The sequence below is a fragment of the Echeneis naucrates genome, chromosome 24 (assembly GCF_900963305.1).
Source record: "Echeneis naucrates chromosome 24, fEcheNa1.1, whole genome shotgun sequence".
Lineage (NCBI taxonomy): Eukaryota > Metazoa > Chordata > Actinopteri > Carangiformes > Echeneidae > Echeneis > Echeneis naucrates.
Genome location: NC_042534.1, coordinates 2,605,370 through 2,624,192, shown reverse-complemented (window position 1 = coordinate 2,624,192; position 18,823 = coordinate 2,605,370). Strand labels below are relative to the sequence as shown.

The following is an 18,823-nucleotide window of genomic DNA, read 5'->3' as shown; positions in this document are numbered from 1 at the left end:
ATCAGACAAAAACGCCCGACTGAGAGGAAGAGTGAAGAAAAGGAGAAGGAGGAGGAGGAGGAGGAGGAGGAGGAGAGGGGTGAAGACCAAGAATCCTGTCGCACGAAGCAGGGAATTACTTTCCTTTTGCTTTAAATAGCCAAACGACGTGATATGAAATGTCCTGCTGCTACTTGAGCTTCAAGATTCCTCATCAGGAATGTCAACCACCTCTCCTTTTGAATTTAAAAACCACTGACGTCACAACCGGCCCATTAACTGGTTTTAAGACAATGACCATGAAAATGACTTGAACTTTTCAAAAAGTTTGTAATTTTACCAACAGTGCCGCTTTTTTTAGCAGAATAAACAAAAAAAATTACCAATTTCACTACATGAACTCCTTATAATCCTTCATCCTACTGATTTTACTGAGCTGATCAACTGTTCACCCAGTGTGATAGGGCCACATTAAGACACTGTACTCAATTCAATGCAAACCATTTCAGATTGCAGCCATGACTTCTTGATCGCAAACACAAAAATGTAGTTCCCCAAATAGTTCAACAATGAAGTAAATGTTTACATTTATGTTTATGAACAAGAAAATACTGGTATGACTAAAAACACTTCAGTGTTTATTCACTGACTGAGGACAGTAAACTGTAAAGCTGTCTTCTTCTCAACTGACGATTATTTTCTTTTGGTTAATCTGCCAATGATATTTTTTCAATATTTGCCCTGTAGGGAGTGACTCATCTTTAAAAGGCCCCATTCTGTATGATCAGCAGCCTCAAAACCCAACTGTCACACAGGGTAAGACAAACAAAAACAGAGTCTCCAAGCAATACCGCTTTTCAACAAAAATCCATTAAAAGAATTCTTAAAATAATTAAAAAGTCCATTGATCTATCAACTTATGGCTTTGGCTCCATTTTCATGTCATGAAAGCTGAAACAAATCACAGAGCACTGTCACTTGATCAGTTATTGTCAGGGGAACAGAGGGAGGAAACATTAAACTGTCATTGGCTGATTTATTCCCAGCTATTCAGAAATAAATCCAGTGAGGATGAAACCTCCTGTCAGCAAATCTACATTAACATTCTGACAAAAATCACAACCAACCAAACCTGTCCTGGTATCAAGCCCTGAAGTTAGAAGTGAAACACACAGTCACAGTTCCAGTTTGGTGACAATCATAATCTGGAAAGAATGATTCATTCAGTTTCCTGAAGAGTGAAAACAACCTGATCCACCAGGAAAAACAGAGAGATGCGGCCGTGGCTTGTTGACACCAATGAATGAAAAGACTAAATGCACACATTTTCTCTGTGGCTGCAAAGAAAAGCCTCTTTGTTTCAGGTGAGTTTCTGCTTCGGTATCGAGCCGTCCAGCCTCTGCCCCCCCCCCCAGCCCCCTGCCCTCCACCCAGCCCTCCACCCAGCCCGACGTGTCATTCTGGCAGAGTGCGGCATTGTCGGAAGGTACGGAATAAATCGTTTGGACCCGGCGGTGATGCCTGGCCACAAATCTGACTCCAGCAAGGCTCAAGGCTCAAGGCTGGGAGATAACGGCGTGGGCACTGCAAGGAAATCACTGTGTGTGTCTGTCTGGGTGTAATTGCAACCACAAGGCCGTTGAGGGGAGATGAGTTTGTGTCCTGTCTTACTCTCTTTTTCATTTAGACACAGACCCCAGGTAAATCCCAAAGGTGAAGTCAGACATGATGGGCTTAAACTGTGCAGCTAAAACGGCACTTTATTACCTAAAACTTTGCCCCACACACACACAAAAAAAAAAAAAAAAAAAAAAAAAAAAAATTATGAATGCTATTTTTTGCTTCGATTATTAAATCATCTCTGTCTAAAAGATAATAAATACACATTAATCCTTAGTGTGATTCAAACAACGAATGGGAACTTGTGTATCCATCTTTGAGCTGAGACTGGACACACACAGACACACAAAACTCTGTTAATAAGTAGAGGCCCAGTCTGCTGACCATCACAGAGCAGCCATTGTTCCCCTGTGAACCTCGGTGGTTCAGCTCAAAGTTAAGACCCAAAAACAGCACGCCTCGGTCTGGCTATTTTAAGATGGACGCGAAAAATGACTGACTGCTGCTCACAAAGCTGGAGAGGTGGCTGATATGATGAAACCGATGGATGCAGCTAATGGATGGCTAATATAATAAAACAGAATATAATCAATAAGATAGGGGTGTGATTGATTATAGTCTCGGGGTTACTTTGGTTCAACATTACACTGGGAAAGTAGTAAATTCACATAGAAGATGGAAAGAGCAAAAATTTGGCATTGAATTGAAAAAAACAGATTTAACACTTTAGAATTTATCAGAATAGATGTTGATTATAAAGAGTGCAGCTCTAGTTGTGACCATGGAGCATTGGTTTACAGACTTGATGTGAACTGAAAGCACCCTGGCATTAAAATGGTTAAATCAAAATATGCTAAATGCTGGCAGATCCAATCAAAATAACAAAGGAACAGATAATTGCATAATCCCTGGATGTCATATTGGTATAACTGGAAATGTTCAAAGCCAGAGTCAGAAACAAACTGGATAATGAGAGGAAGTGCTCACTTCTGCTCCATTTACTGATATTTTTTTGTTCTCAGTAACTACAAAAGAAGAGAGCGAGGGAGTAGGAGAGCAAATAGAGACTTCAAAAAAGGTCACACATGCTTCTGGGTGTGTCTCTGTGTACCAGAAAGATCAATAAGAGCCTGCAGTGCTTTACAGGGTGACAGGGGTCGGGGGGGTTGGTCAAACATGGCACTTTGTGATTGTGGCTACGGAGCTGCACACAAACACATTCGTGCCCGCACATCAATGTGAGCATGTGAGTGTGACCTTAGCGGGCGTTTTTGAAGGTCCCGACGTGCGGAGAATAGAGCAGCAGCACTCGTAAGGAAAAAAGTGTGTACACATGCAAATGGCGTGAGGTGTTGAATTATGCAGGTTCTCTGAGGTTTCGCTCTCTCTCTGTGACTTTGGTGGGAAGGGGGGGGGGGGGGGGGGGGGGGGGTGGAGGGGTGGAGGAGTGGTGTCAATATATCAAACTGACCAACAGGATCATATAGTTTGTCCACATAGTCAGAATGAAACCACTCCGTGGACCACCCGAGACAGAAGGTGTGAGGACAACGAGAACAACGGAGTGATGAACAGGCAGACCGGACGTCCAGGGCTTCATCAGTAATTAACTGCTCAGTAATGTAGCCCTTAAAGCCCTGTTCACATGGGACCGGTATTATCATGGGTCTTATTAGCATTTTAATAAGCACAGAGGTCGTCACTTCATCCTGTGTGAATCCGGGACATAAGAATGCCACCGCAAATTAGCTCCTAATCAGAGGACGTCTGATAATGTGAATGCACATTCTTCTAAAATGTATAAATCTACCTCTGTCTGTCTAAAAATCCTTAGCATGCCCATGTTGAGAGTTAATTATTGAAATTCATTTCGGCCACTCTGCAGGAGACCTGCGCTCAAATCTATTGGTGGGTGATTTTCAATGTCAAACAAATTTGACAGCTCAAAAATCTGCTCCAATCATATTTCATGATCAACAGGGGAATTTTGCTCAGTTGCTATGAAGCTACAAGTGTTTCAATTTTGCAGTAAGCTGCTGGAATTTATCCAAAGCAAACTCATAACTGTAGCTCCTCAAACATTACCATTAAAGATAACTACATGACAAATTAAGATTGTGTTACCATCAACAATTAGTTTGTTCATTTATCTGCTGAATATTTGTATCATTTAAAAAAAGTGGACAATGTCAAATAGTCTTAAACAGCATAATAAACCCCCCAAAAAAACAAAAACAAGCTGATATCTTCACACAAAAACCAAATACATCCAGCTTGATATCACAGACAACAGCAAAGAAGCAGGATTAAACACTTCTAAAGCCGGCGCCTGGGAATCAACTAACAACAACAACTAATCTTTTCAGCTTGACAAAAGATTTTGTTCATACACATAAATCCAGTAAGATGATTTTAGCCCCAGAGGGAGTATGAGTAAATCTAAATGGAGCTGTGGAGATGATAAAGAACTTATTAAAATACTTCAGTTAATAGTTTGTTTTTCCAGCATGCCGTATGATATTCAGCATCCTGTCAGTCCACTGTGGAGATAAACAGCTGACGCTCACATGAATAGTTGCTGCTGGTGTTATCCAACACCAAAAAGCTACCGATTGCTGCCATGGCAACCGCCTCAGCTGGGTGTCCTGTTGCCATGACGCTGGTTGGCCGGGCATGCACACATCTCAGGTGTCAGGTAGACAAAAAACAGAGAGCGAGAGAGAGAGAGAGAGAGAGAGAGAGAGAGAGAGACGGGAGCAAAAGATATTCTGCTGAGGCAAAACTGGTCCGAGCCAGAGACAGGAAGTGCATCATCTGTTCAGTGCAGAGCAATAAATTTAACAATCATTCCAAATAACATTCAAAATAAGAGCATACTTCAAATGACAGATGCTTCAGAGCTATTAATCAAGGCTGTAAATCCAAAGTACTGCATCTCTGGGATGGAAGAAGATAAAATCCGTGCAAGGTCACCGCTCCCTCCTGACTGAACCTCCACGTGACCCTCCGGCTCCTCGTCACTTTCCCACCTTCCTCTTACTCAGCAAAGACTGAGGACATTATCGCATCCTCACGGTTCACTGATGTGTTTCAAACCATAGCATCCATACGCAGTCAGAACACAGGACCTTCATACATCATGCATTAATATTACAGAGCCTTAGGCTGCAAAGAAAATGAGTCAACAGTTTTACTCACAAAACCAACTGGCTCAAAAACTCAAAAGCCTGACGGTGATATCTTTGTCTCGCTAGTTTTGTTGGACCAACAGCACCAAAATAATCAACACTGTAGATTAAGAGATTAGATTTTTATTTGTATTTGATATTTTCCAAACTGTCATACTACCCAAAACGTTTAGAAATCTGGTTTAATAATGGGCTCACACTATTAACTGAATATATAGGGTTGTATGCCTGCCCTATAATTTTATGACAATCACCTCATCTGGTTTTGACACGTCTGGAACTGAAGCAAATCTAAATATAAAACAATCACTCTTCTGGTAACAGACATGAATATTCAGCTGAACAAAAAGATGCTAGTGCCTCGAGCTCTGCATGGATCAACTGTTGCCTGCAGGTCAGTAACACTGGAAACTATTTTAAAAACCTTGTGGTCGAGTAGACACATAGTTATATCTGTGTGAACGATCCAAGACGTTTGTAGGGCACATCTGAGATGCCTGCAGCTCTGAAAAATCTGCAGCGGTGGCTGAACTCCTCAGATTCAGTACATTTCAACAGCGTGACCTTCGCACGTAATGGTCATTGTGGAAAACTCCCACTGCAGAGACCTCGCAATTCATCCCAACTGGCATTAAAGCCTCGAGATGTCATGATGAAACTTGCAGATATGCTGAAAACCGATGCAACTAACGCCACAAGAATCCAAATTAGCACATGACATCATCTGGCCTTCACCAAGGAACCCAGTTCAAAGGCGGAGATGGGTCTGGTCTGGGCTTAATTTCCACATGTGCTAGATTTAGTGCATCAGGACATTCCAGTTTTCTGTCAGAGAGAAGTTTCAAATACTTTCCTCTGGTTGGCTAAATTGCCTGGTGTCAAGTAAACAGTGTTATGCGGTGAATCCTGCCACCGCTGGATAATGTAGTGCATTTGCATCAGGCGCTGCCTTCTTGGACAAACAACTGACCCGGAACAGTAGCTTGGACTGCAGCCTCTCCCTTTCTGCACATACACAAACACACACTCAAGCCACACATCACAACATCGACGCAAAGTGACAGACAAGCTAGCCTCAGAGCGCACACCAACACAAAACACAAACTGAGAAGCAAGTTGCAGACAAATACAGTTTGTCTCTTTCTCTTCCTGAGAGATACCAACCCAAAGTACACACAGACACAACACACACACACACACACACACACAGAGTCTGGACTTGCGTCAGCGATGTCATGCCCACTCACACATCATCACTATCCTCCTGTGCAGCTGTGTGTGTCTGTGTTCGTGTCGAAGCTGTTCTCATAGAATGGGGTGGATGGTTAACAACAACAAATATGAGCGGGTGGAGCAGTGTGGAGGGAAGTCCCCAGCACACTGAGGTCACCCACACACTATTATTCTATTTATTTATATATATTTTTTTGTTAGTTCAAATTCCCCACCAGGCCCGACCAAGGCGGGTGGGGCCGAGCTGAGGAACAGGGTGCAGCTCTGCCCGGGGAGGATGGGATGGGAGGGGGTTAATAACATCCAGCAGATGAGGAGGGGAATCAAACACGGGCTCCTCTGATCAGTACGAAGCTTAAAGCTGCAGCACCTGCTTTTGTTTGGCTGAGCGACGAGTGTCTGGTGTTGTGTAGCCGATTTTACCGCAGCAGCAACTCCATGGCTGCATGCTGCATATTTGTTCTGCTTTGCTAACATGGAACCATTGCGACGATATGCGGAAGTTATCTGATCGTTATTCAGATAATTACCGAACTGTTTATCTGCTGGATGGTGCTGGAAGTTTGGCTAAACACAAAATTAATGACGTAAACGGTGAATTTTCACCAACACGCTCCATAGAACTATAGCAGGTACACGTGAAATTGTTTCCTAGAGCAACTTCATTTGCATTAAACAATCATTTGATTAGTGCTTCATTTTTCGCCACAGCACTATTTTAACAGCTGCGTTACATCCCCTCCATTTGACGGTGACCCTTCCCAGGAATCAGACAAACATTACATGCTTTTTTTCTATTTCACACATGGGATTTAAACTCACTGCTATTCTTTATTTTGACAATCCAGAGGCATAAATTCCTGTGAAGGTGGACACAGTTCAGCTCCGTGTTGCTCCCCTTTTTCTGAGAAATCATAAAAATTGAAGAGCAGCTAAGCCATCTGCACGTGCTGCCATTAGTTTATGTTGATTATATTCACAGACCAACAACGTCCAACCGGCAGACACTCGAACACACAGACCCAGTGCCACAAAATCGATGGTCCCCATTTTATGAGTCACAGAACATCACTTGTGTTGATGGTGTGTGCGCTCAAGAGGCTTGTCTCGCTGCCTTCGACCGTTGTCATGACTGTGCTGAAAGTACAAGTGCTCTCTGGTCTCATAACTGATTATCAGATCACAGCAGATGCTCCTCTAAACAATTATTTTCATTATCAAGAAATTTTGTTTTATTCTGGAAACGGTCAGAAATAAACTTCAATGTCTGTGTACAAGAGAAGAAGCCTTTTCTCGTTAAACACACTCATGCTGGAATATAAATGTGCTTAATCCAGATCACAGAATAACAATGTTTTCCAGGGCTTTGATAAATGCTACGGCCCGTCCTTGACACAAGCAGGTCCTGTGGATGCACTACATTCAAGTACACTAAATCTACTGTCAGTAAAAATCCACCCCTGGGGATCCCCCATGATGGATTCTTCCATTCTGAGTGTTGCACATGCTGCAAGATGTCTGGAACGATGCCTGGGCTTAAACTCTGAGGGACTAACATCCAAACCCAGCAGTCTGGGAGTCTGCAAGACTTCGTTCCATCAAGTTTTATCCTTTAATTTTAACCAGGTTAGTCTTGTTTCATCATTAAAATAAGCAGCTAATGGACTAAGATGCTGTCAAAAAGAGACTCATTATTCAGTCAAAAATTAGATAGAAAATATTTAGTTGATAACAAATAAAGAAGGAAAGACAAAAACCATTGGCGTCACAGAGAAAGCAAAGTAAGAAAAACCTGTAGAACAGACATGACCGGCAATGAGTTTGACAGTTTCAGGTCCATCTGTACATTGTTCCAGGAGCTTTAAAAGCTTTTTTACCCTCCAACTCTGTCCTAACTAACACGAGCTGACATCTGTAAAACATCATGGGACCACAGGCCATATTGGTTGTGATGTCTGCACATGTATGTGCACAGATGAGGTGGAACCAAATCCAGATCAGATATCATCAACAAATAACCGAAGGGCAGTAGAAATGTTTCACAGATGATTTTCTTGAATTGCCACCCAGCTCCACTGCCCACCTCTCTCTGACCTCACGTAAAGAGACAACGTGTGGCAAACAATAGGTTTTCCTCCCCCCCATTACTTCCAGTGATTACACCGACCGTTCCTCCTCCTCCTTTTTCCACAACGTAGACATGGATCTGCTGCAAAGCACCATGGGAGCTGGGCACGAGTGGTGCTAAACACTCATAGTCATCGGTCCCTGATTGCTGTCTGATCCTGTGAGGTCAACAGAGGTGGTTGGGGGGGTTTGGTTTACCTCCTGGGTGATTGGCCCGCAGGGAGGCAAGCGGCTTGTGACTGACAGGTGGGAGAGCATATCAGCTGGTGGAGAGGGCACCACGAACCAATAAAGGACACGTAGGGAGGGAAACAGGGGGGCAGAGGAGGGGGCAAGGCAGGGAGGAGGTGAGCCGGGCCTCTGAGGGGATTAACACGGTCTGACAGGCTGGCTGGGACACACACACACACACACACACACACAGCTTTGAGGGCGGGCTGCTCTGCTGAGCACACACAATACACTGCTTGTTTTAGAACAAGAGGAAAGAGAGAAAAGATAGATGAGAGGCCAAATCACAAAGAAGGAATGTGAGTTTGACAGAGGGACAGAGACAGCAAAGAAAGAGTGAGATTATCAGCCACAGGTGCTTCCCAACCAGCCTCTGTGGAGAGAGAAACCCCCGCTGTGGCCTTAATGAGAATTCCATGACTCTTCCATGACTTTCCCAAATGTCCCTTTTTCCTTCTAGCCGCTCATGTTTTGCTGAAAGCCCAAAGCTGCATTGAAACCAGCTGAAAAATACACTCACTACAACACACACACACAAAAAAAAAAAAAAAAAGGAGAAAATTTCCTTACATTTCCAAACGCTTTGCACCGAGCCTCTCTCGAGTTACCTGACCTTCTCCGTATGCTCAAAACTCCATCAACATTCCAGGAATTCCAGGAGCAGTAGGAACCCTGATACTATGACATTACCCTACAGGCTCCTCAAATACACAAACAGAGTCCACACTGCTGCTTAGGGAGGCTTCTTTAAAGAGCATTTTACATTTATTGATCAGGCATCAGCCCATCTAGGAAAATTAAGTGCCTCCAGAGCAGAGCTTCTCTGCGACTCACCAGTTTTAATTTAGGGCTTAAAGAGCATGTAAATCACAGGAACAATCAATGATTTGATAAATTTCACAGTGTAAACAAATGTGTAAATAAGAATCTGTGGAATGCAGGTCTGTGTGACTGCGAGGACGTCTCACTGACCTCAACATTTTGAACACTATCACGTTTTAAAGCCTCATTTCAGTTTCTAGGGTTTTACTGGAGTGTTTGGGATATACTTCAGTTTCTGTTTTACATCAGTTGGCATCTTAATCTTGTGTTGTTTTTGTGGTTCTCTGTGTATAAACACAAAGTCCCTGTAGTAGCTAATGTTGGGCTTGATGGCACATGCAGAAAAATGAAAACTACCTATAATTAGTTTTGTATTTGCCTCATGATAGTGAGCTCATGGACACTCCTTAGCTTATACCTACATGGAAAGATATTTACACAACGAGTTTCAGTTTCTGTGCATTCCTAACACACAAACAACAATATTTAAGTTAAATTAAGGTTAATTCTTGTTAGGATGTGAATATATTGTATCTACTGATCCACTTAAAGCTTCTATTACTGCACGACCTCAAACATGCAGGAAAAAACAGTGGTGATAAATATCCCGCCTGCGCAGCACGACCCGGTCCTTCTACTTAAAAGGCAGCAGCCAATAGAGCGAGGCCAGCCTCATCAATTACAGCCAAAACAGTGACCCATGTGACTGGACAAAGATTAGATTCTGCCATAGGACAAAGAATGTGTAGAAAATGAGCTATGAACATGTTATGACACCAGTCCGTAAAGCCTTAAGATGTTACATTTACTGCCGTGTCAGACATCTGAGAAGCTGCAAACAGGAAATGTTATTATTGCATTAACAGCCATGTGATGTTCGTGTGATTTCCCGGCTGTGAGAATGAAACTGATTAAACTGACTAAAAGGCCTGTGAACAGCTACGGTGCCGTTGTTCAGATGGTTCACAAATTATCTAGGTGTCTGAACAGGGAATAAGTAACAGCGTTGCTCCCTCATGTGCCGTCAAACTGGAGGAAACCGTCAGAATAAAGCGCACTGCAGCTCTGAGTGACTGTGACAACTTACAAGACAGGAAATGCAATCTGCTTAATGTTTAAACCACAAAACGCCCAAACTGAAGATTATTATTACAAGACTGAATTCAAACAGGAATGAGCAGCAGTTGGTTGAAAGGGTACTGATCCAATCATGCCCATCACATCTGTGTGCGGATGTGTGTCATGGAGGTGGGACATAACTCAGCTGGACAGGCTGTGAGTCTCGAGGTTGTGAACTTTTGCCCTGCTTCTTAATGAACTGCTGTTCAGTGATTACTCCCACACATGTGCACCCAGACACACCCACTGCGTGGGCATGAAATGTGATGTGCAACACATTTACAACCTCATCTGCACAACGAATACAGAAAGAGAGACAGCAGAGGTGGACCCTCAGATCCATGCAGAGCTCAAATGGCCACAGAGCGTTAGGACGACGCTGGAGCTTCATCACGGAAAACTTCATATCAAGAAAATACACGCTGCTACCAAAGGAAATTCCACGAGAGAGATTAATGGAAATATAAAAGCCAGCAATCATGACTGAAACTGATATGAGCTTCACACCTGCCATTCTCGTGTTTACATTCATCCACAGAGGCGATAAGACTTTAGGCTCCTTTCCATTAACATCCAAGTGAAAAGTAATCCAAGAACCTTTTATGAGTCAGCGCAGGAACTTAGCCTCATGCTGCTTCGTCAACAAAAGCAAACCAGAACAAACATGCCAGACCCCGTTTATACTGCCCGAAGATGAAAAGGTGTAACTGTGTCAGTCTCTCACCTGCATGAGCTGCATCACCCCCTAAAGTGGAACCACATCAGGAACAAATCTGTGGAAACTGGGCCTGGTGTGTGTGAAACAGCAGCTGAAGTGATCCTGACATCAGCCCGATCTTCGTCCCCGTCTGACTGACGTACCGAGCCAAAGCAGCTCTGGTGATTTCAGGTGCACCGATGTGTTAGAGCGTTTACGTGACCTGACTTATCTCCGGAGACGAGAAAAAGTCTTGTCCATAAATCTAAGTCATCCATGTGTCGCAGCTGGTCTTTAGATAGCGGAAAACTGTTACTGCTGAAACTTGAGTCCTTCTTTAGCGTCTCCATCTCCACCACAGACTGAGGAGGGCCTGGATCTTAACTTCTGTGTGGTCAAGGATTGCAAATGAGGCTCCGCTATTAATGTAATAAATCGCTGTGATAACAGGCTTTAATATTAGTGAGAGCCACATGTGTCATCCACATGTGACATCACATTGATTTGGGTCCAAAAATGAATGAGGTGCAGGCAAGAGGTTTATCTCATCTGGAACTTGCAAAACGTTAACAGAGACATATAATGTAATCAGAGAATCTCATCACAGCTGAGCAGATTATGCCGAGTTCGGTTCACTTCTGATGCACAATGAGAACATAATGATCCAATAGCCAAGCAGTTAGCGTGCAAATAGCGTAAGATTCCCAGCCGACTCTTTCACTCCTTTCCTGTCCCTCTGCAGTGTCTGACCAAAAGTAATAAAACGGCACAAAATGCCCAAAATCAGAATTATTTCATTCACAGCTTCACCACTAACATTGTGATTGCAGGCTAAAAATCCTATATGATTGAGCGTACTGTGTGAGTGTGTGTGCGTTTCCGCTCTTCTAGTCAGTAATCACCACAGCTTCTGCGTTACCACGGTGACGCAGCCAGCCAGTGCTCACATGACACGATGAAGGGGGGTATGGCTGATGAACACACAATGCAAACATGAATGTACAGAGCTGTCAGCCAGTGTGTGTGGCTGAGGCCATCAGATCTGTTAACCAGGCCTCCACTGTGCTGCCAACATGACCAGCTGCCCCCCCCCCCAAACAAGCCGGACGACAATCACTCACTTTGGTCCCGTCTTTGTGACACACGGTTTCTGTTTGACCTCTCCTGACAGAGAGTTCCCTCAACCTGAAATGATTTATCCAAACGCAGCAACATTTAGTTCATTAAACTATGAGATCTTAATCTCAGCTTCAGTTGTATTTTTTAAACAAAAACAAGCTGAGTGAATGCCCTTTAAAGCTACTTTTCTTTTGTAAAATTGAATCTATTTTTCTCTGTTGCTTTGTAGCTTTAATTGTGAGAAATACTGAGCAGATAACCTGCTGATGAAAAAAAAAGCCCTGATACAGACCAGACACAAGTAGAAGATGTGACTACTATTAAGCATCTCTGTTCGCTGCACTGGTCCGATGAAACAGGACGTTTGAAAGCATCAACTCATCTTCTTGGAAGTGAACCATTTTTCAAGTAACAGACCAAACAATCAGTTAATGGATGGAAATTAGAGGCGGACTATTTGCTGATGAATAATTATGAACCCCAGCCTTAAAATAAATGTTGACTGTCAGTTTTTTCTTTATATGGCCAGTTTTTCATCCCACTGAGCTGATTTGCTTTTTAATCGGCGTTGGAATTTTAACATTATTGCATTGCATCAATGAGAAAGTATCTTGATCTGTCTGGCATTTAAAACCAGACAGACTTTGCAACCCTGCTCTTTGCTCTGCATGGAGTTTCTTAATAAGTTTCACATGAAGTATGCAATCGATTATCAAATAATTTGCAAAAAAAAAATAGGATCGAGAATGAGATGTTTATAAGTCAGGCCATGTGAAGCACCCAGAAACAAAAGATGGGAATTGTCTATATAAAAAAAAAAAAAAAGGGAAAAATAAATAAAATCAATTCATGTCTTGGGTCAGTGACAGAAGGACTGGTATAAGTGGTGAAAGCAGATCTGGAAATACCTGGTTAAATAAAAGAAAATCTAAAAACAACACAGTCACTCCACTTAGACCACAGGAAATCCACTATCTCCACACTCCACACACTTCCTGTCCAGTTTCCTGCTTCCCTTGTAGCACAGGAAAGGAAGGAGTGGTTGCTGATGTCACGGCGGGTCAGCTTAAATGTTGCATTCACATCCCCTAGGAAAGCAGGTAGACATGAACTTCCTGCTCGTAAAATACTTTTCACCTCAGGCGCTAATTAGCGCGAGAAGCTCTAATTTTCTTATGGTTACAGGAAAGGTAAGGTGTTTTTAATTTGGAGGAGGGAAAAGGAAACCTCCAACGTGACACTTTGATGCGTGCAGATTTTAAATAGTTTCATCTATTGTCCCTCAGCCTACTGTTTTTCTTTTACACAGCACGGAGCAAAAAACAATAACACACTTCTGCTTCTACAACTCTGCAGCAAAAGTTTTGCAGTTCAACGGTGAGGAAGCAACTGACCAGATGTATGGTCACTCCTAACCTTCAGCCGTTAATCTCACAAACCAGCCCTGTTTGTCAGTCTTCCCTCTTTGACCACGTGTTACTGAGAGGATGGGAATCCGGGAATGCCACGGGGTGTATGAGAACACACTACAGCTGAGGAATACATTGAGAGTCACACTAGGAAGTGCTCTTTGTATGCTAAATATACAGTTTCCCTGCAGCATCATGAAATGTCCGCCAAACTTTGGACAATGGTGAAAAGATCGACCTACCTCCACATCAATTAAGGCTGTTATGAACTTTTGTCACGCTGTCACAGCGGATCGCAATTCTGAGCAAAGCTCGGGGGGTTTCAGAGTTACTACTTCAACAGCTGGTTTCAAAAAAGAAAGACTCGCGGCATTGTATGAGCAAGGTTAAGCCATAAGCATGAAAGATCATTCAAAGATCCAAGAACTGCAGAGGATAGTAGCACAAAACTAGAAAAGTACGCAACATTTCCACCTCTGAACTTTAAACCTCTACAAAATCTATTTGAGACATTTTGTTCCTTTGAAAGTTAAAATTTAGGTCTAATACTTTTCCTGTCTGTTTAACCTCCTGCAGACTCCTCGCTATGGGATCCTGTATTTCAGTAATGTATAGCCTAACATGGTCAGGGTCTGGAGCTGAGAAAGTCTTGTTCCAAGAAGGATCAATCAAGAACTGAAACAACAACAACAACAACAACAACAAAACGAGGGCTAATGTTTCAGTTTTTAAACAACAAGTCTCTCTGATTAGGTCAGAAAAAAAGGGTTCCCTGAGGTCAGCAGATAAAAAAAAAATGAAAGAAGGTGGCGCTCAGTAGATTTCACTTAGTCCTGCCCCAAGTCAGAGCCTGATAATACGATACTTTTTCTTTTTTTTTTACATCATTCAGCACCGTCTGAGGACAAACACACGTCGAGAAGAACCAACATCATCATTTAACAGCTACTTCAAACTGCCCCTTCAGAGAAAAATGCAAACATAGTACATGTCAGAGCCGGCAGATTAACAACATTGTATGTAATTAGCGGCTGAAATAATACTACCTGCTAATTAGGGGAGTGTCACAGCCACTTCCTACGGCCCTGTTGTGTTGCTGAATACAAACTGCCTGAGTGTGCAGTGACTGAGTGTTAAGAGTGCATTTCTAAAGTGATAAGCGTCATCTATTCTGTCATTTATCTCACACTGTCACTTGAGCTGTATGCAAGGTCTGCTTGTCCTGTACAATGTGTGTCAGTGTGTACTGACACACATTGTGGTGTTTTAGATATGTGGCTCCAGCCCATTTTTATGGCTTCAGCGTCATTCCATCTAACAGAGGCTGTAAATAAAGCTAAAACGGCACGTGTAAAAAGGTATGGATCATAAACTTGACTGGTTCCAAATATTAAAACAAAACAAAATGTTGTGCTGTTCCATTCTGCCCATCAGTTCCTGACAGTTCACAGTGGAATTACTGTGCTTGTGTATCAGAATCATCTCATATATAATTACAAGTTATATTCAAAACAACTTTTCCCAGATGCAAAGAGAACTGTTGGGTATCAGTTGTCAACATTCAAACTTTGCACACAAAACTGTGTTATGGAGAGCATCTGTCTTCTTTGATAGAACTGATGTTCACTTTTAATTGCTCTGCATGAACCTAAAGCATAAATACAAAACTGCAGCAGGGCACTCTTTCCCACTGTCTTTTTTATCAAAGTGAAACTGTTGGTGTGATTATGTTTATGTTTATATTTGGTACACCGTGCTGCATCTTTCAAGCCCCCCCCCCCAAAAAAAGCTCCACAATCTGCCTGCTGCAAAGTCTCCACGTGACACAAGTACCTGTTATGTTATAATGAGCCCCACATTAAGCTCACAGCAGGACTTATTCAGTTTGGTTTGCAAGATTAAAAAGTTTAGGAACCTTTGCTCCAGACTAATCAGCCATCCGTGGCTAATCTCATCATACGAATGATCTCACCGCTCTCAGCAGGAGTGTTGTCTGGAGTTAAACATGTTTCAGCCATCAGATACGTTGATACTCTGTGGCAAACCTGTTCTAAAAATCTGAATCAGTTATAAGGTCCTGCTGTACCATTTAAACACAGACACTGTATATTTCATACACAGCGTGAAGGACACTTGTGCAGCCTGGGGGCTCTCCCGGCTGACATATGGGGAGGGTGTGGCGTGGCAAGGAAGGCCACGCATCTGCTTACATTTAATCATGTTCAACTGGACTAAAGTCTGAAGCGTCTTCGGGCAGCGAGGCTGTAGCTGTGCTCCTTGTACAGCGAGAGAATTACAGCCTGGAGAACTGCTGGACCGGGTTAATCATTCCTCACAGAGCCGAGAGGCCGTGTGTGCACTTCACAACCCGCGCCAACGGCTTCAATCCTGATAAAATAATCGGCTCAAGAAAAGAAGAGGGGACCCCTGTGTGCCCCCCCCAACACACACACACACACACACGTAGACCCTTATCCAAGGAGAGGTTTGGGGTTGGAGGGGGAGGTGGCTGCCCGCCTAAAACCACTGCAGCTGACACAGTCACAGTCACAGCTATAAATCAAAACTACTTAGCCATGAGATGCACCAGTTAAGAGCGGAAGGCTGGATGGGTATCGACTAACTTGTTAGGGTCTAGAAACATGACCAAGCCCTTGTTATTGTTGTTGTTGTTGTTGTCTTTCTTTCTAAGGCTGGGGGGGTTGTGGTTAGGGTTACCCCCCCTTCCCTTCCCTTCATGTTATTAGTAAACAACCACAACCAGAGTCCTGGCTGTCTGCACAACATCTTGCAGGGTCAAATTATTGCTGGTCAAACAGGCAACACTGCTGCTCAGTGTGTGTCTTTGTGTGTGTGGTGGTGGTGGGGGGGGGGGATTGTGCATTGATTGTGTTGAGGTGAAGCAGTAGCATCCTTCCCTTTGTGTGTCCGTCCTGGAGTGGCCATCCAACGCCCGGCTTGTGGCTAATACGTTAAGCTTTTGTGTGTCTGTGTGTGTCGTTGTCAAACAGCCTCACCGTGTCTCTGAGGTCTGTCAGCCATTGCAGACGCTGCTGCAAGCTGGCTACACAACCTCTCTCTCACACACAGACACACTACAGCTCCAGTTTCTCCTTTTAATTAGCACCTCAGTTGTTGTCGAACAGGGACGTCGCCACAATCGGGCTCGGCAGCTTCCTGCCTTTCAGAAGCACGAAGGCAGGTTGGCCGTTCGCTCCACAGGTAACCGAGCCGTGCTAACCAGCTAGCTCCGAACTCCGTTCAGCGAACCGCCGACTGGAGCCGCCGCCTCCATTATCTCACACAAAGTCGGCGCGGAGATTAAACCGCAACATTTTAAATAAAATCAGCGCTTCTCATTTGGACTCCGGCTGAATTATCCGGATGGAAAAAGGCCCACTTTGGGAGTTATTCCTGTTACTTTCCGAACACACCGCTGTGGGCGGTAGCTAGGAGCTAGCCACATTATTATTATTATTCTCATTATTGTTGTTCTTTTTTAAAGGTAAAGAAGGAAATGGTTCCGTTTAACGTGGCTCCGGTGGGTGCGGGGTGTGGATAATGTGTTAGAGGGTTAGAGATACATCTTGTTCGGGTTAAAGGCCCGTGTGAGGCAGGTTCAGTCTCTACCGGGACTAACCGCCGACTAAACCGGGAAACCCACGCCGGCCGCGGCCGCCCTCCAACCCTCACAGCTCCGCGGCCTCTCCTGCCGCTCGGGGCCGGTGTCCTACCTCCGTGGGCCGGCTGATCTCGAACAGGTCGAGCCGGTTGGCGTTCCAGTGGTTGATGATGTCGGCCAGTTTCCTCCTCTCCTCCTCCCTGCTCCCCGACATGGTGGACCGCGTTTCTGACCCCGTCCGTCCGTCCGTCCGGGCTCGGCCGAATCTAAGCTCCCGGTGTCGGTAGTCCACAGCCGCCTGAAGGGGTTCCGGTCCGGGCTTTCTGTGGTCCGCGTCTCCGCTCAGCGACCGACCTGCTGTCTGATCCGGTTCAGCTTCGCGTTCCCGGCAAGGCTGTGCGCGCTCCCGCCACGTCTGTGAACGCGCAGCGCTGTTAACTGTTTGGGGTCCAATGACCTGATAGATGCCCCCCTAACTGCCCCCCTAACTGCCCCAACTGCCCCAGCTCCACCTACACATGCTGCTCTAACAGCTTTTATCTCCTCATTATTACAGACGTTTGTTTCCCAAACAGTCGGAGGACTGTTTGTGTTTTCTGCTGTTGTATCATCGCCTTATTCAGCAGGTGCTGAATGCCACACAACACTGCCAAGTCCACACACACACACACACACACACACACCATTAAGGTTCAAGGTTTGCACAGTTAGTCATAGTTCACGATACAAATGTGGCCTCACAACATATTTAATTTTTAATCCATCGTCTGCTTTACTAACTTTAGAGTATTAAATTGTGGGACAAGTTGCTCTGCTGTGGAAGAGTTTTCTCAGCCCATTGGGAGATTTTTTTTTTTTTATGAAGTCTTGAATGTCATTACTTTTTAATAGCTTTTTAAGATAATTTCACACACACACATCTTATCTGTACACATGGGATGGTTGGGCCATTGTCTGCAGTCCTACCACTCTGATAAGTCCTGTCACTGCTGGATTTCTTCCTTCCCGTCAACACACTCCTCATAATGTAATCAGAAAGGGTTCATTTCCATCATGTCTGTGTGTGTCTGTGTGTGTGCGTGTGTTGGAGGACATCTCTATATAAGTGTGTGTCAAGGCATTCAATCGTGTAAACACCAGCTCCTTATTAACACACAACTGTCAGCGACTCAGAAAGGTCACCGACCAAATATCAGGCAGATATGTGTGAAATGTCAGGAATACAGCGGTGATCACATCTACAAAAATAGCAGTGACACAGAAGACCCCCCCACACACACACACACCCTCCACCCTGAACAACAGTAGCTCTGCTATCTTATAAGCACATTAGTCACTGTCTGACTTTTTGTATTCATTTTAATGACGTGTTCAAGGACTAAAGAGGCGTGGTTGTGTTATATTTCACTTTAAAAGCACATATTTGAAGAAATAAATACAGTTGCGTAGCGTTACATCAGTTTTTAATCATCTCACTCTAACTCTGGCCCAAATTTTCTCCTCATCCTTCTGTATTTTTTCTTCAGTAGCACTTTGACTGTCAGTCTTTTTTCTTTTTTTTTTTACAGCATTTAATGTACATTTTTACGTAAGTAAAAGACGTGGGCGCTTCCTCCTCCGAACGCTGGTGTGAACTGACATCAGCGGCAGAAGTGAG

General features: G+C 43.9%; 1 protein-coding gene across 3 annotated transcripts in view; it reads right to left on the bottom strand.

Annotated features, from left to right (window-relative positions):
* afdna (afadin, adherens junction formation factor a) overlaps nucleotides 1-17,567 on the bottom strand; it is a 74,311-nt gene extending 56,744 nt beyond the window's left edge. For all 3 annotated transcript variants that reach the window (XM_029495760.1, XM_029495758.1, XM_029495761.1), the window contains exon 1: nucleotides 17,279-17,567. In XM_029495760.1, coding sequence (XP_029351620.1) covers nucleotides 17,279-17,380 — 102 coding nt within the window. In that variant the 5' untranslated portion in view covers nucleotides 17,381-17,567. The remainder of the gene's footprint in view (nucleotides 1-17,278) is intronic.
* Between the last annotated feature and the right edge of the window lie 1,256 nt (nucleotides 17,568-18,823).